General features: G+C 39.2%; 1 protein-coding gene across 8 annotated transcripts in view; it reads right to left on the bottom strand.

Annotated features, from left to right (window-relative positions):
• The window catches only part of nrxn2b (neurexin 2b), a 623,496-nt gene that overhangs the window by 413,812 nt on the left and 191,920 nt on the right, over positions 1-17,764 (bottom strand). For all 8 annotated transcript variants that reach the window (XM_076725432.1, XM_076725438.1, XM_076725436.1 and 5 more), the window contains one exon: positions 299-316. In XM_076725432.1, coding sequence (XP_076581547.1) covers positions 299-316 — 18 coding nt within the window. The remainder of the gene's footprint in view (positions 1-298; positions 317-17,764) is intronic.

The raw sequence follows: 17,764 nt of genomic DNA, 5'->3' as shown, positions 1-17,764 counted from the left end.
GTCAATGAAACCTTTAAAATCTGCACTTACATTGGAAAGAAATGCAGTTTCATAGTTAGTATGATGGAATTCCCCTTTCATCATACAGTACAAACAAATGAGAGCTAATGTAGTTGGCAATACTGAAGAATGAAAGTGGGTTCAGCAGTAATTTCTATTCAACAGTTAGCAGCTGTTCAAAGGAAAGTTTCATCATTTGCTGTCAACTGTCAGTCATAACAGTCATTATGACAGCAGGGTGAGTGCATATAATAGAACATGCATAGGAGGCGGAAGGTATAGACAGAAGCCGACTTACCGACTTGAGATGAGTCACCTGTAGGAGAAGGAAAAAGGAGAGAGAAAGAAAAGATGGATCAGTTCAAAGGGCAACGCAAAATGTCACTTGAGTACACCTGCTCACCAAAACACAGCCACAACAAAATGAGCTATAATAGCACAGAGAGAAAAAGAAAAGTCAGACTGCAATTAGCATTAGACGTCTACAAGAGTGCGATTCCACACATAAGCCTCAACACAGAGCTGCTAATTGAGATGGTGGAGGAAAACAACTACCAGGGATGTTCAGAAGGCAGCATTGATATTTTCTTTAAAAAAAACAAGTCTTAAAGGTCAAAAGAGGACCTCTCAGGCAACAGCTAACTTCTTGACATTCACTTTGCACTTCTTTCTACTCTCCAAATAACTCCTCCCAAGATTCTAACTCATTAAAAAAGGACTGTGTTGTGGGGCTCTTTAAAAAAGCGTCCTCCCTTTCTGTATTTAGCCTGCATTTGTGACTTTTACAACACCACCTTATCCAATTAAGTCTTTTTTTTTTTTAAACAAAAGAAACTTTGCCAAAATGAATAATAATAATATGAAAACAACGCATGACATAAAGAGGGACAACCAATTATAAAAACACTGAATCCCAGAAATATAAATAGTAACTTTTAATAAATAGCTATTGGGTGCAACACACTCAGTAGACCGAGCATTCAGCCTCTCGTCACCTCCTGAAAGAATAACATGTCACACTGACCTATGATGGCTCAGGTAGACTTTACACTGAGTAAAGTGTATGGGCCACACAGTTACTCTCTGAGTTACAAATAGAGTGACAGACATGATTGGAGCAAGGGGAAGAAAGAGTGGGAGGGAGGGTTAGCAAATTATATAGGAGTTCATCCCACTGCTCAATAAAAGGGGAACAGAACCTGACTCACACTCCTGCTGGATTCCCTCCAATGTTCTACGGACGATTTAAAAAAAAAAAAAAATGTTTTAATAAGCATGCATAATTTTCATCTGAAATATTGATCCATGCTGTTGGGTCAAATTCCTAATTAAAGATCGGAGTGGCGACATCAGTTGGCAGGTGTTAAGTATTGAAGAAAGTGTCTAGTAGATGTTCAGATCAATTCTAGGTGGAGGTTGCATCCAATTAACTTGTGAAAAGCACTTTTTTTTTTTTTTTTTTTTTTAATCTGGGAAGTTGAGCTGTACACACAGTACAACTTCTATACATGCTGCAAAATTTTGAGACTTTCCTTGGACCAATGTGCTTTACTGTTAGTGACCAGTTTCACTTTTAAGGGGCATGCATGAAATCAGGTGTCTGTCCGAAAATGACAGGTAACATTGTGTCAGTATGAACATTATCAGCAATAATGAACTCCACTGCAATTAAGTGTCAATGATTGACACCATTACATCAAGTACACAGTGCCATAAAGTGAAAAAGCTTTTTTCCTACATGAACAGAGAACCTTTAATTAAATGTTGAAGTTTTTTTTTTTTAAGTGTTTAATTTGTCTGTGTTTTAAATTCTACTTGAAGACATACAAAGAAGTTTGTGAACTTGGTTAAATGCACAGTCTAAGGAGAGTGCAATTTACTTCCTCGCCCAATGAGCTGCTGCTTAGAGTTCTCCTACAGTATATTACCGCCAGCCATGAAATTCAACCAGGACAGGCGAGATGGCTACCATTCCATGTCCAAGGTGAAACGAAGCCTGTTCAATTCCAACACATGGAACAAAGCGGAGCTCCCAGCCAGAGCAGATGGAGGACGCGGCACTACGCCTTGCAGTGCCGGCCTTGTTCTTCATCTACAATCCGGGCACAAGTGCTGAGACAGAGCTTTAATGTCCACAGTGGTGGATGATGGCAAGAGCACAAAAGGAGCCAGAGGAATGAACACATTCAATATGCCTCATTCTCCCAGGCTTTATTTGTTAATATCCTGGATTTTGACAAGGATATCTCCAGCTGCTGAGTGTGTGTGTGTGTGTGTGTGTGTGTGTGTGTGTGTGTGTGTGTGTGTGTGAAACAAGGCAGGAGAAGCGTTGCGTGTTACTTTTAAAATGTAATATAATAAAAACTGTAGTACTAGTAAGTAATGTAAATGTAATATATATACTTTATATTATTATCATATTTATATTTAGAGGTAATAATATTACAGAAAACATATTTAGTAACATATTATTTTCTTACTGCAAAAGATAACATAATACTGTCACACATTACTTTTGTAATACATTACCCTCAACACTGGGAAAAGATATCAAATGAAGAGATAGTTGGTCAAATATAGCTCATCTATCATGTCTTTCTGTTTCTCCCAGGCCAAAGTGAGCACATCAGAAGATATATATATATATATAAAAAAAGTGTACAGAGCAGCATACATGCTCCCATGTAGAAATATGTCATGGCAACTGTGAACAAATATAAAGTTACGACAGCCATGCCATCTTTACAGTGTGGGACACAGAGCTGGGGTGACCATATTTTATTGATGATATATCATTCTGGAGAGCTGATAGGACCCAGAGGCAGAGCTATAAAGTCTCTAGTGACCCTTGTAGTATAGTAAATAACCCCAGCTGGATGCCAGCAACAGTTTGATACTCAGTATTTCAAGAAGGAAAGATAGCGAGGCCAAGGCTGGTGCTGAAGCTGAGGTTGCTTTTGTAAGCCTAGCCACATGTTCCACACACTCCTTACGCTCTATGATACCCTTCATTACACCGAACACTGCAGCTCACTTTTTTTCTTTTTTCTTTTTTTTTAACCGTCATATCATCACTGGAGAAGCAAGGACTCCACCCCCTTTACTTCCAGAAAAAGTCTCACAGCCAAAAAGCAGTAACCACTGTCTGCTGTCGATGTCCTTTCCATCTCTTGCCACACCGTCCAACACCTCTCTCTCTCTCTCTCAGCACCACTTAGCTGTCATCCCTACTTGACCATAAATGCACAGACAGCGAGGAGTGTGGCGAGAACACGACACACATGAATGACATGCAAGGCACTGACACACACACGCACGCACGCACGTACGCACACATTCACACAAAAGGAGAAAAAGAGAAGAACAAAACAAGGACACATTAAGGGCAAACATGCGAGTCCACATTTCAGTTATTGAAAATAAAAATAAGAAAGTTCTAGACACATTCAAGCATATGAGCAAAGTAGCAGTGAGAAAACTATTTGTTCTAGTATCTAAACAATATTAAAAACCACACAGTTGAGCTCGCTGTTATGTGTCTCAAGTAAGTCAGTTACCTAAATATGGTTTTGTTTGTACTTTTATTTCTTATAAGGAAAAAATATTACTGGATTATTACTGGACCTCCAGTAGTTATCCTACCTTTAGAAATCTTTCAAATTCAAACATGTGCAAGCTTGGTTGTTATTTTGCTGTTATTTTAATCTGCACAGTAGCCACACACACTCTTTATGTGTGTGTGTTTCATTATTAGAGGGGACTGTCCAACTTGCCGTGGCATATCTTAGTTAATCTTTAATGTTTGTATTGACATAGTCAACCTTTGTTAACCTGCTAGTTAGCCTGTTCAGATCAAAAGTCCTGTAGTTTTCACCCAAACTATGACTTCAATGGAAAGAGGTGTCGGTTCATGTTTCAAAACCAAATTTCTAGACTTACTTACTGACCAGGCTTTCATTAACCTTAACTGCAGAGGGGAAACAGGCCTGTATTTGAAGAATGAAACATGCCTTCATTTCTAATTACTTCTGTTTGATACATTATTTGTATATTTAGTCATAGTACAAAAAAAAGTACCATGTGTGCTTTCAGAGCTGCTACTTCTGGAAAAAAAAATAAAAATAAAAAAAAAATAAGAGAGACACCCAGCATGAGGCAACAACAAGAACAACATTTTAGGAATCAATGAATTCAGTCAAAAGTCCAACTCAGCATGACTCTTACTTGAACTGTTTCACTATTAATATTTCATCTTACCACCCCGTCTCTGTCAACAACCAACAGCTAAAACTACTGGCGAGGTCTCTTGCAATGTGAATACAACTGCAAAAGTTAGACAATACTGTATCAGTGGTATCTACACAGACATAACAATGTCATGCTTCTACGAGCCTCTTCCTGCATTGGGCGCAGTATGGAAATAGGAGAGGTGATTTACTGAATCCCCAAGAGACTTTGGGGAAAAAATCTATACTCATACTCTCACACAGAGGTGACAAACCAACTGCTGGAATTACTCTTTATTTTCAACAACAGTGAGCAAACGAGTGAAAACCGCTGGCACTATGCCTTGATCAAGATCTTATTACCGGTGGATTTCACCTAATAAGCTAAATGGAAAGTAACGGTAGGCTACTCATACCACTGTGCTTTCTTGACTTGTGCAAGGAAGAAAACACCCTGAAATCCCATGCTGGAGGTTCACTACAGACAATGATCACCTGTGCAGGGTTTAAACTATTGAAATGGTTCTCTGGTAACGTTAGGAAGCTTTTATTGAATGCTCAGATTTCAAGTTGAGAAGAACAGGAAGATACTGACTTCTGGAGTTTAATAATCATGTGTTTTGCCTTAGCGTGGGTCACTTTAACAGTATAACGGTGAATTTCAACTGTTAAAAAGATTTAAATACAACACATTCTTAATCACATTAATTAAAGTGCAGAAGTAATTTACTGTTCCCTGCATTAATCTCTATGGCTTCAATGGCTGCTATCAGAGAGGCTATCCAGCTGAACTATATGACGTCCCCAGTCACTACTAAATAAAACGTCATATAGATTACTAATAAGCTAGAGTCACTTGGGTTTCACAAATTTTGACATGAGTTAAAATGTTCATCCAAGCAAGCACAAAGAACACGATGTGCATACGCTACAGCATTTGAAGTGGGGCTTTTAATCGGTAACAAGGCAAAGACAACAGCATGTGAGATCCAGTGTCCCTGCTTAATGTTCCCTGAAGATGTCACCAAGTCGTATCATCTACACCGGTGTAGCGTCCTCTGGTTAAACCTGTCTTTCCAACATCTGTGTGCGTGCGGATGAAAAGGGTCATGTAAGACAAGAAACATGTACTCTCCCTCATGTGATTAGTTATCATATTAACGAAGTCCCACATGTGTGCATGTATGCAAATCTGTATGTCATTAGTACGACTCAGCCATGCTGACACACGTACACATGCGTGACTTACACACAGAGGTGTGTGTGTGTGTCGCGATTTAATGGTTAGGCTTGAGCTGCCACAAATAGGTTAACGCTGTTATCACCAAGCCAGGAGAAAATGGGCTGTTTATACAGTATGTGGACCACATTAATAGCCAAGTATGACTCATTGTTGTTATGTGGTTTTATTTTAATTTTGAACATCCTTTCTTTTAATTTGCTTCAGGTGCTTCTGTTTTGACACAGCTCAAATTGTTCAACATCCTCATTTCATTTGCATCACCGTGACTGCAGAGAGATGCAACAGGTGTCGTTCACAGAGACAGGGACTGAAGCTTCCTCTTCATTTGGTGACGTGAACAGGAGTTCTGTGCCTTTTCGTGTGGTATTGCACATGGCAGTTTTCATGCTAGCATGATGACAACTTTAAAAGCAAAACACTTGCTTACAAACGGTGAAAATTCTTTCCAAAGCAGTGATTTTAATTAAGCAGTGTCAGCAGTGTTATACTGTATAGGTACCTACTGGTGAGTGGTGTAATGTTACCCAAACAAATTGCATAACAACGAACTGTGAGAACAATTCAAAACTTACGTTACCCTGACTTTCAAATCAGTGCACCTGAAGAGGGAAAAGCACTCTCCATGAATAAATGAAAAGATAAATTAAGATAAGCTCCTGACTTTTAGTTCCCATTCTGCCTCTTTATCTCTGCTTTGCTGTTTCTCTTCAACAACCTAACTAGTGCTTTTACCAACCTCTGTCCTTTTCTCAAACGTCTAGAGATACCTGTGTGCACGGTAACAGTTTGCAGCCTCTGCTGCAGTCTACAATTCTCTGACAGGGGTACAACACTTTTAGGATAAAAGCCAAGTAAAGGCAAAGCACTGCTGTAGAAGTGTAATTACTGTAAAATGATTTATGTCCTTTACAGGGGGGTCATCTCAGCTTAAAGTTGCCTTCAATGAAAAAAAGTCATTAGCAAGCAACTTAAACTCATCTTATGAAGGGTCAGTGTTTTTAAAGGTTAGGCCAGTAGGACAAGCATGCAACATATTCAGAGTACACAACTCACAAAATTAGATACATTGAAATCTTGGCAATCCTAGCAAACATCAATTGACAAATATTCTGACAAAGTGGATAGAATTGATACCACAGGAATTACAATAATAACCCTGAGAAGGAGACTGGATTTGTGAAACCACAGCATCAAAGTAGCACCACCATTTTAACCTGACCACTCCACCGCAACCCTTCAAAGAGACAACAGGAGACGACTGAAAAGACAGAAGGCATAAAGAAAGCCCTGATGTGTGCACCATAATATCCTACCCAGAGGCAGCCTACTGTTGTTCAAATAGAAAAAGGACAAACATAACAAACAACACAATCATCCTAGAAGCAAAACCAGTTAACTTCAACCAGGCGAAGGAACACGAGACCACGTAAGGACTTCCCTGGATTCAGACCTCCTCTGGACATAAAGTCTGCTCTTAAGTTAATTGGCCCTGTCATCCATGGCCCCAGGCTCACCGGAGAAGGTACTTTGAACCAGGGGCTCCTCTGCCAATGCCACAAAAAGTGTCGACAACAACCCAGCCCAAGAAGGAGATAAACCAGTGGTCAGGGGGAACCCCTTTGTTCTGTTGGCAGGATGACTACATAAAAAAGACCTCGGTCGCAGGATTTTCAAGCACCTCTCTACAGACAACACGTACAAAGGGGTTAGTGCAACTGCTTGCATCACAGCTGCCATCAAGCCCATGAAATGAGACAGTGTGCTTATCCAAACTGAAAAAGGTGCGTATTAAATTCCTGTGTCCTTCCTTGGGGCAGTACAAATGTTGTTGTCTCTGTCACCAGAGCCATGGCCAATATCGTCACCTGAGATTGCTTCAGCCATTGTTCAGGTGCAACTTGAGGCGCTGAATGTGATTTAAGAGCAAAGGATTGCGATGACAGCACTGCTTCCCTGAGGTCCCACACACCAACCAATACCCAAGGCACTTAAGAATTTTCAACACTGTCCTTTAACACAGGTGATATTCCAAAGATATCCTAAACCACCCACAATTGTATTGCTCATGATTGGGCAAGTTAAATGTCTATGAATGCAACTTGAAGGAGACACATAATGTTGAACAGTTGTCTGATCTGATCTGCAGGATAACATCATTTGTTAGTGTCTTCAAAACGGTTAGAAATCACTGTTGAAAACTGAATCTATTTTATGATGTGACAATGTTAAGTTTTAGTTAGGGTTAGGGACAAAAACACCTCGCTTAGGGCAAAGATCGATCTTTGGATTGAATAAGTCATTAGTCAAGGCTTGGGAAACATTTCAGTTTGGGTAAAATTACTCTTGTTTTATGGTTGTTGGACTTTTTATGGTCAGGCTTAAGGAATGAGCATGATCACGGTTATAACTAATCGATGTTGACCGGCCGCTGGAAAGAGGAAATGATGAGCTTCTCCCCTGACCTTCTCCCTAAGGAGACTTGGTGAATTTATTCCAACGTCATCTCTCTTCCTCCTTCGCTCCCATCAGAACTCCTCTGTCGATCAGAGGGCTTTGTCACTTGGACAGAAACATAATAGGCTATATTGTTTTGGGGCCCTTGATGAATCAACTGATGATGTGGTCTTTCTTCAGGGGACAAATTCAACCATTGTGCTGCCTTTGGGCATCATGACCAACTGACAAAAAGGTTTAACTACACATACCAATCTTAAATCATTCGAACACCCTTGAAGAAATTGCAAGGCTCATTATCATCAATTTTATCTTATTATTAATGATTACTTAAACATAGGTAAGCATTAAATGGATGGATACGAATCCCGATAAGAGCAAATAAGCATGCAACAGATTAACAATTGAGAAGTGGGATTCAAGAGGCAGCAACATACGGCTGACAAGAGTTGCTGTTGGCCTCCGATTACCATACTCTGTGCTTGTACTGTACACTGACTAGCTCTTCCCAAGGCAAGGCTTGTCAGAGTCTGACCCCACTACCCTAGTCCTGTTTTTCTAATGGGCAGAAGGGCATAGCTTGTTTGAACCTTCACCACACCACCAGAAAACAGTAGCGTACTCACAGGATTACTGGATGTCAGATTCATGTTTCTTTTATGTGGCATTTACAAGAATCACTCTCCTTGGCTCTCCTCTCTCTCTTATCCCCTCTCTGTGATTCTTGTGTTCTGGAAGTTTACAAATACTTTTAAGCTTTTGATCATATTCCAGGGTCATTAGTGGAATCTTGAGCAGTGAACTGGGGTTAAATACGCGATGTGCTGCCACTGCTGGCAGTGCTGGGTAGGGAAAGAAAGTGGGAGAGGGAGACGGTAAATCAGCCCAGCTTTGCTAGAGACATGAGAGCCGTTTTGAAAAGTGTAATTTTGGAAATAGGACAGCTACTCTTTAGTTTTTCATGTAGGCTGTCCGTGTCCAAGCCCTAATTACACGGTAATAGCTCACATTAAACATATGCAGTAGTTGTGGGGCTGTTTGATTTCTTGCTCGCTGGAGGAACATCAAACTCTCAGATTTAATATATAGGTACATTTAAATCATTTGATTGCCATTTAGCTTAACAGTATAACTTCAGAGGTATAAGTACATGTTTGTTCACATTCACAAAAACATCAGTGAATGTTTTTGATGTATGGGCAGCATCATGTAAAGCATTTCCAAATAAAAAGAGTTGTCCAATTAGGCAGCACAGAAATTGGTACTGAGATTAAACAGCAAAGGCACAACTGACAAGACGACGCACCACTGAAAGAAATGGGCACTGCATGTGACAATGAGACAGAGATGAGGATGACATCCTATTTTTATCCTCATGGCATTCAGTTTATGTATTTTTCAGCTAGTTATACGCTCATGCAAAATCTTAATTTCCTGGCTAGTTTAGGTCTGTTTGCGCCCCACTTTTTCCCATTGCTTCCCACATTTCAAAAATATTAAAAGGAAGTTTTATGTCTTATGAACATAGAAAAATTCAACCAATATAAATGCTGCATTCACGTGAGACGGTAGAAAGCTCTGTTGCCAAATAACAGTGACAGAGTTGAGCAAATGGGTTGAGTTGATAGCTAGAGTGGTTTTTTGAGGAACCACTGGTCCTTTGGATCCTCAGTGGCCAGCAGGCTTGAGTGGCTCTCCCAGGAGAAAGTAAGACTGACAGCTGCAACTATCATCATAGCCCTATTTCAGTGCAGTGTGGGATAAAGAGATGTCGCAATGGCTAAAAGGGGTAAAAATAATAAAATGTGCTTGAGAAGGAAAAACATCTTTGTGATTTTTTGTGTGGTGGCACTGGAATGGAAGTGAGCAGTTTGCTTACTTAGTAGTGGTTGACTGGTTACCCAACTTCAGTGACTAGTGGACTGCATCAAGGTTATGTGTGTATGAACCCTTTGTACACATACAAAGCTGTTATGTAATTCTTGTGACAAAGATTTTCTCTACCTTTAATCAGGATAGTTTCAACGAGTATTCAGTACGGGAAAATGGGTTTTCCCAAAATTCAAAACATCTGTGTACTTCATGTGGAGAGCTAAGTGTTTTATCTCATCAGAGTGAATTTGCACATGTGCTCTATAGCCTAGCATGTTTTTAAAAGTGTGCATTGTGTTAGTGTGCAGTTACTTCAACACATCACAATTTCTGTACATCCCAGTGACCTTGAAGGTGCTACCCTATGATATGACTTAGTATCTCTTAGTTGTGTAGTTCCTCAAGCCAGTGTTTGACCATACTTCACACTCACACAAGCACACACACAAACACTGATCCCCTTCTCCTAGTGCGTCTGCACATCTCCTTCCAGGACCCCAGTCCTTGCTCTAATCCTCTGGACTCGATGCTGAGGCTGCAGCCTGGTAATTCACCAAATCCCCTTCTGCTACCCTCAGCCCACACCTCTCTTCTGGTTCAAGTGCTTCTTGACAGTACACATGCTTACAAACACACATGCTTACATACAAACATACACATGTAAACATGCCAAACACACAATAAGGCCACATGCTCCATGCATATAAACAAAAAGCTACCTCTACCAAATGCCTTAATATTCACTCTGAACACTCTTCTTGGCTTGCAGTAAAAGACTGACTCCTTTTCCTGGGTTTTCAGTTGATGAAGTGTCAGTGTTTACAGCCTGCATAGTTTAGGTCTGCTTTCTGCCTCGTTTTCTATAATGACCTCCTCTTTACAGCTCCATTCTCAAAACTGTCACTGGATAAACATCCACATTTGATCGCTGATTCCATTAAATCTGTTGTTTCTCCCTTGCAAAACAGCAAAGTGGTCCCCAATTTGCCATTAGAGAGCCCCCACAAGAACAATGTGTAATTTCAACCTGCCACTGAAACTGTCTGTGTGTGTCAGTCAAAAGCAAAACATGGACGCTAAATACTAAATATGACTTGAAATATTTTTCTGTCCAAAACAAAAAAAAAAAAAAAAAAAATGGAGATTACATACAAGGATGAATGATAAAATGGGCATACCAAGACTGACATTTCCTGATTCACATGTCATCCACGCTTTGGTATTAAAATGTCATGTAAAAATATTGTTTTTGTCCAAGAGGGCATTTGTATTAAAACAAAACAAAACAAACAAAACAAAGAGAAAATAGTATTTCAGTAGGGAACATGAATGGTGTACAAAGAAAACAATTGTAAGCAGATATAATTACTCTGCAATTACAAAGCGCACTGCACAAAATACAAACATCAAATACTGCTGTCAAACACTTTAACAGTCTATTCCTGTTCAGTGTGAGGGTACCTGATTACTTGTCGTAAGATAATTGACATACCTCGAAATCCGCATGGGTTGCCTTTTCAGTGCTTTAATTTTGGTAAATTGTTCTAAAGCTGTGTGATAGACAGATTTTTATTTTTTTTTTTTCAGCCCCCATTTTGATGGAACAGCTTAGAGATAGACAGGAAAGGGTGCAAGAGAGAGACAAGCAGCAACACAGCATGTTCTAGCAGATGAGCCACCAAGACGCTCTATGATAAAGGGATTTAATCTGTTGCTCAGTTGGATATGGCCCACAGTCTAGTCTTCCTGCTCATTTAAAATTAGGAAAAGTACCTAATTGGGAAAATGACTGTCATAAGTAATTTGTAGGATGCCTGCCAAAGACTTCTTGGAATGTCCAGCCAATTCATAGACTGTATAGAACTTGGATGTAATCTCCGTGACGTCACTCGCAGGTTTCTGAATAGCCATTGTGAAGCTCAGTGACAGCAGCTGACAGCATCTTGGCAGCATCTGACTCAGGCAAACTCTCAGCTAATCAAAAATGGGCAAAGAGGTGGAGCGTAGGTGGAGCTAAGATGGGCCTGGATGTTGAAACCTTGTGGCCAGCTATCGTTCAATGCAGCCACGCCTATAATTATGTATAACTTTTTAGCCTTTTTATAATTTAAATGTGTGAGTTCAGTAAAATCTACCCCCCCTACAGTTGTCATGAATGGAAAAATTGGCTATAAACAAGTTGTAAACATGTTTATTTCTGCTGTTAAGTTGGGCATTTTAATATGGCGGTCTATGGGGATTGACTGGCTTTTGGCACTTCCGTGTTGGCTTCATTTTTCATTCCCAGAGGTTGCTGCTTGAGCCAGTTGCACAAAGGCAGAAGAGAGAAAAAAGATAAAGGATAAGGAAAGGGTATGAAGAGGGTGCCTTCAAAGGGGAAAATAAAGGATTTGGCATAGTGTGATTTGTCTATGCATAAGGATAAAATAATGACATAAAGGGCACTTTGAAGGTTCTCCTGTGTCTGACAAAGCAGCGACATTTCAGTACGCTTCGCTGCTTTGTGAGGGGTTAAGAAGGGGTTTGTAAACACTGGAGTGGCCCACTATCAAGGCCTCTGCTCTGTTCCTTTATGATTAGTGTGCTTGTTCTAGTAGATGTGATTGGACTAATGCGGTAATGCTCTACCCGAGTTAATGGTCTGCGGTTACTGTTGCCAAGCTCTGCTGCTTGATTAAATTATTCACTTAATATTAGTATAAGTTGATTAATCTACCAATTAATTGGCTGGGTCAAAGTGATTGTGTAACAGCTGACTTATGAATGGCGGTGGTATTATTTGATGTTCACTCAGCGAGGAATCGAGGTTGTACACTAAACATACCTCCAGAAGTTGGCATACTTAAAACATATTAAACATATTTATCTCAACGAGCCTCAAACATTAGAAGTGGTTTCTTTAATGTTACTACAGTTCTTTCTCCTCAAGCAGTCCATCTTTAAACTACTGTATCTGTCACATATCAAACACACACCGCCTTGAATTGACAAGTGACTGTAAAATGTTTTCTCACACAGGGTACTGACTATGTCAGCATGAACTGTTTTCACAGTGGCAATCAAGTATTAAAAGTTAGAATACTGGAGATAAATGTATCAAAAAACAAAAACAAAAAAAAAACAAACACCCTTCAGCATTATCTGCATATCCACTGCTCCAATGTTCACTTTATACTTTGCTGTCTTATGAATATTTTTGCCAGTGTGTACAATATTTTCATCTCTGTCCTGGGTAATCTGTGTGTTGTAGGGCTGGGACGATATACTTATCTACCAATTCAATACTATCACAATAATTAGGTGCTGATTCAATATGTATGAAAGGTGAAATTCTTGGGTTTTTAAACACTAGACCATGGGATAAAGTTGAATCATATACTTGTAGACACTGTACATCATGAGTCATAGTTACAAAAACATTGCACATTACATCAGTCAGTCTTTGAGTTTTATTTCATTCCTATACTGCATATAAATATTTTATTTACTATAAAATACTTCTTAAAGTGAACTGTTGCATTTAGGTGTTCCTGCTTATCAAGATGTTGGGCCAAAACGGCTAGAGCCACTGAGAACTACAGCACAAATGTGAGACTTTAAATTAATATTCGTCACATGTGACATTGAACTTGAAAACTACCCTTTCGATATGCTGTACTTGACTGCATATTATAGTGGTACAAAAAATCTACACTTAGTAAAGTGCTACATTTAGCTGCTCCTGCTGAAAGCTGAACAGCATGTAAATATATATGATGTCTCCATTTAGTAGAGGTGTTGAGTGAGTTCTGACCCTTTGAGGTTGCTCTAGCGGGTCAGAGGGTAGAATTTTAGCGTTAGATTGAGTGAGAAATGAAAGTATAAACACACATGTCCTTTTGCATTAAGCACCTGAAGTAAGATATATTGTTTATAATATTGCAGTTGCAATACAAACTGCCATTAATGGATGTACTAGCATCAACCTAACAGACTAAACACTAGTTTTTTTTATATATATATATATATATATATATATATATATATATATATATATATAGACACACACACACACACACACATATATATATATATATATATATATATATATATATATATATATATACACACACACACACACACACACACACACACACACACACACACACACACATCCTGAAGGTGTTGATACCACACATCATAGATGTCTCTTTGTCAAGGGAACCAACTTTGCCATTAACTGTCATGTTGAGATTTTATGTGCTGGCATTGCGTATTTTAGTGTCAGTGCCAAAGAGAGCCAGGATGCCATAGGTCACCCTGATCACATTGTAAGACCTGGTTTTAAAACTGCGTAACAACTCTGCTCCTCACCATGATTTTCTGCAAACGCCTATTGGAATCAGTATACCCAAGCTGAGTTTCTTATACAATTAAAAGGAAAACTCCACTGCTTTTACACATCAAAGTCTGTTTGAAGGTGTAAGAGAGTACCACTGCATATGTGAAAAAACTTTATGAAAATTGTATAAACTTGTATGTGACTCCAAAGGGAGCTGTGCAAAGTCTCATACATCGGTGTAACTAGAAGATGTCACTTCAGGCAATATTTGTTGGGGCTGAAAACAAGAAATTTGAAGAAATCTACAGGCTGCAGGTACATCATTCACTGAAGGTAGTAAATTTAGCCATTTTCATCATTGTTCTGTAAAAATGTTTTGGGTTAAAAATATGAGTGCCGGACAGACTAATGACAATGAAGAAGTAATCTGTGCTGTAGGAGAAGTTTGTAAACTACAAAAATTGTACAGCCAAATTTCTACCCTACAACTGTCACTGCTTTATACTTAAGATGAGTTTGAGTGCAATATAACTTTAAAAATCGGGATACTGGCGAAGGAATGCTCAAACACTGTCTTTTGTATTTGTGTAAATAGAAAACTAGTTTTTGTGCAGTCTTTCCATATGAATCACAAAATACCTTGGTGAATCGTTCTGTGCATGTTGATTAATACTGAGATCCATTTAAATCCATACTGCTATAGCTAGCTTCATCATGTGTATATAAGAGATGGTGCTCTTAGGATGTGAGACACTAAAATGACTTATGATCCAGCCTTTACACATTTCTACTGACACTGGGTGTTTTGGTGGTGTATGCAAAAAGTGTGGCTAGTAGTGATGGGCATAAAAGTTCAATAATGGTCACAATGGTTCACTATTCTGTCAGCTATGTTTGAAGGCCATTGTACACACTTGGCCAAATAAGAGTAGCAAATTCTACAAGGTTCATTAAGTGCTTGAGGAACACTTGGTCACACCCTTAATCTTAAACTGCTTCAGTAGAGCTGCTGAGTAGCTCCGAGTGAACAAGTGTCACAGCAGGAATGTAAATCAGAGAGAAGCTGGACAAAAAGCCAAATATTTGTTTGTCTTTAACTTTTTTTTTTTTTTGTAACTTCTTTGTGACAGTAAGCTCAGAAGGTGTAAATGCTGTAGCCACATCAATGTTTTCAGTATTCTTTCCTTTTGATCTCCTCATTTCAGTTGAAATTTCCACAATTACAAAGGAGGCTAGTTTGAAGGCAAAACCGATAGATATCCTCCCTCACTGCTGAGCAAGTTTAAATGATACAAAAAGTAAACAGTGAAAGGAAGCCTCTCTGTTAAAGTCAATTCACCCTGTCAGACAAATTGGTGCAACTGACAGCGTAACACTTCAGGAGCTGTTTTAACCCAGTACATGTGGAAAACCCTAGCAAGATTGTGTATCATTTCCAAATGTTATAACCGTATGACATGTATTAGACCATTTAATGGAGTTAAATAATTGTGAAACCTTTTCTAAAGTGCAGGAGTGTGCAGCAGAAGAAAAGAAGACTGACAGGCCTAGAAAAAAGCTTATGTTAATAAAAGCCTGATGAGCTAATCCCAAAGCCAAAAAATGGGAGTGGGGTAGGAAGTTGGGGGCAGAAACTGAACAATTATTAAGTGGATGCAGGGCAGGAATTATTGGATAAGTGGAGTAGAGAAAGCAACGAGCCAAATCTCCTTAACGTGCACACAGCAAAAAAAAAAGCAAACCTCTCATCACAGCAGCAACTGTTTAAAAGGATATGGGTTCACATGGAAATTCATCTCCTACTATGTGTGTTTCAGTACACAGTTCAAGTGAATACTTACCTCAGATGGAGACACAATGTGATCTCCTTCGGTGTTAAAAGCTCAAAGTAACTGCAGCTACACCTGTCCAGCAAATTTCAGGTGCAGGACTGCAGCACCATTTGAGCTGATCTTTCCTGTTGGAGAACTCTAATAAAACTGAAGTGACATGTGATTGGCATTTTCCTAATTAACTCACAGAACTCTGTACAGATAACGGCTGGATGAGTATGCATAACGGTTCTTAAATGAGCACTAAAAGTACCTTTTAGCTTACTTTTCAGTAAACAGTAAGTAGTTCCCTTTGTGCTTTATACACATTGATGTTCCTTACTTGATGCACTTGTGTTCCTATCATGACACGGGTGGACTTGTTTCTTGTTTGAACTTGAGTCAAGCACACTGAATTACACCGTGTCATGAAAAAATAAAACTGATAATATTTATTGTCAACAGTGTCGTTCTTAGTGCCATTTTTAAGAGTAAAACTATGACTAATCACTGAGAGCAGTGAATCATGGTGATTTTCTTAGCTAAATTCAAGTGTACACTCCGAAAAATTTGTTTTTGCTTACTCCCTTGCACTGCCTTGAAAAACCACAATAATTTGGTCTCCTCTTCTGTGAATGATTAGGAAATTAGTATTGATGGCCCGTTCTCATTTTGTTTGATAAAAATCTCAGCTGTAGGAATCCTTCCCTCAACCTAGTCTCCATTTATCATCAAAACCGTTTCAGTGTCAGAAGATTAATTATAAAAATGAAGGAGGAGTTGGGAAAGGAATGATTCCCCAATTTCAGTACAACGTTAGGACAGGCCAAGAATGAAAGCTAAATCATTATAAATGCTATTCTAAATTCTAAATGTAGACATTATACATGTCTACATTATATTACACGGCCTGAATTGATGCCACTTACAGAACAGGTTTTTGATGTGACAAGAAGGCTTTGCCCACCTGCCATCAAGACTATAATTAACTCTTTGATGCTTTCTCCACTCAAGCTGGGAATTGTGCATGTTCATAATTACCGGTGATATACCAGTATGAATATTGATAAGGCCATGTGGAATCAAACTGGAAAGCTAAACAGACAGAGACAGAAATGTAGGTGGATGCAGTCAGATATAAAGACAGAGATTGATGTACAAATAGAGTTTGAATGAGCACTGCCTGTACAGTGTTTTACTCTAAATTTCCTCAGGAGGGCATTGTTGTAAAAATCTATACCCTCACACAGAGGCACTTTCAGAGCGGTGCAGGTGAAACAAGCATCGCTACTTTTGGAAGCAGGCGTGTTCGGTGTGTCTGCACGAGCTACCAATGGGAGTTGTGTAGTTTTCGTTTTGAAGGAATGAAATGAGTGTAATGTGTGACTTGAGTGCACATGAATTTTGAAAGCCCTGAACAGCCCAGACGTGAAGAGCTCATAGACTATTCTGTTTGCACATAATGTGACAGGCATACTAATATCTTATGTAATACATAGGTATTTATTTTAAAATCAATCATGGAAAAAAAATCATTGTGGCGCCTACAGCATTATGAAAACATGTGAGTGATCCCACAACTAACACAGCTTTCTTTTGTTCTCAATTTACATAACAGCACACAGCCAACACGAAGGCCCTCTTCTCTGCCTAATGACTTCAACTCATGTCATCTTTCTTTTTGTTCTCTCTCCTCAACCAGATCCCTTTCCCAACTCTTCCCACCCCTCTTTCTCCTCATAATATTTCTGGCCCTTGGTGCTTGCTGAGAAAATTAGCCCTCGTTTTGATCTGGTTCTTTGATTTGACACTTCTTTTGTGATGTCGGCTAAGAAGG

This window comes from Chaetodon auriga, chromosome 24 (genome assembly GCF_051107435.1).
Source record: "Chaetodon auriga isolate fChaAug3 chromosome 24, fChaAug3.hap1, whole genome shotgun sequence".
In the NCBI taxonomy this organism is placed as follows: domain Eukaryota; kingdom Metazoa; phylum Chordata; class Actinopteri; order Chaetodontiformes; family Chaetodontidae; genus Chaetodon; species Chaetodon auriga.
The sequence above is the reverse complement of the archived record's forward strand: the minus strand, read 5'-3'. Positions and strand labels throughout refer to the sequence as shown.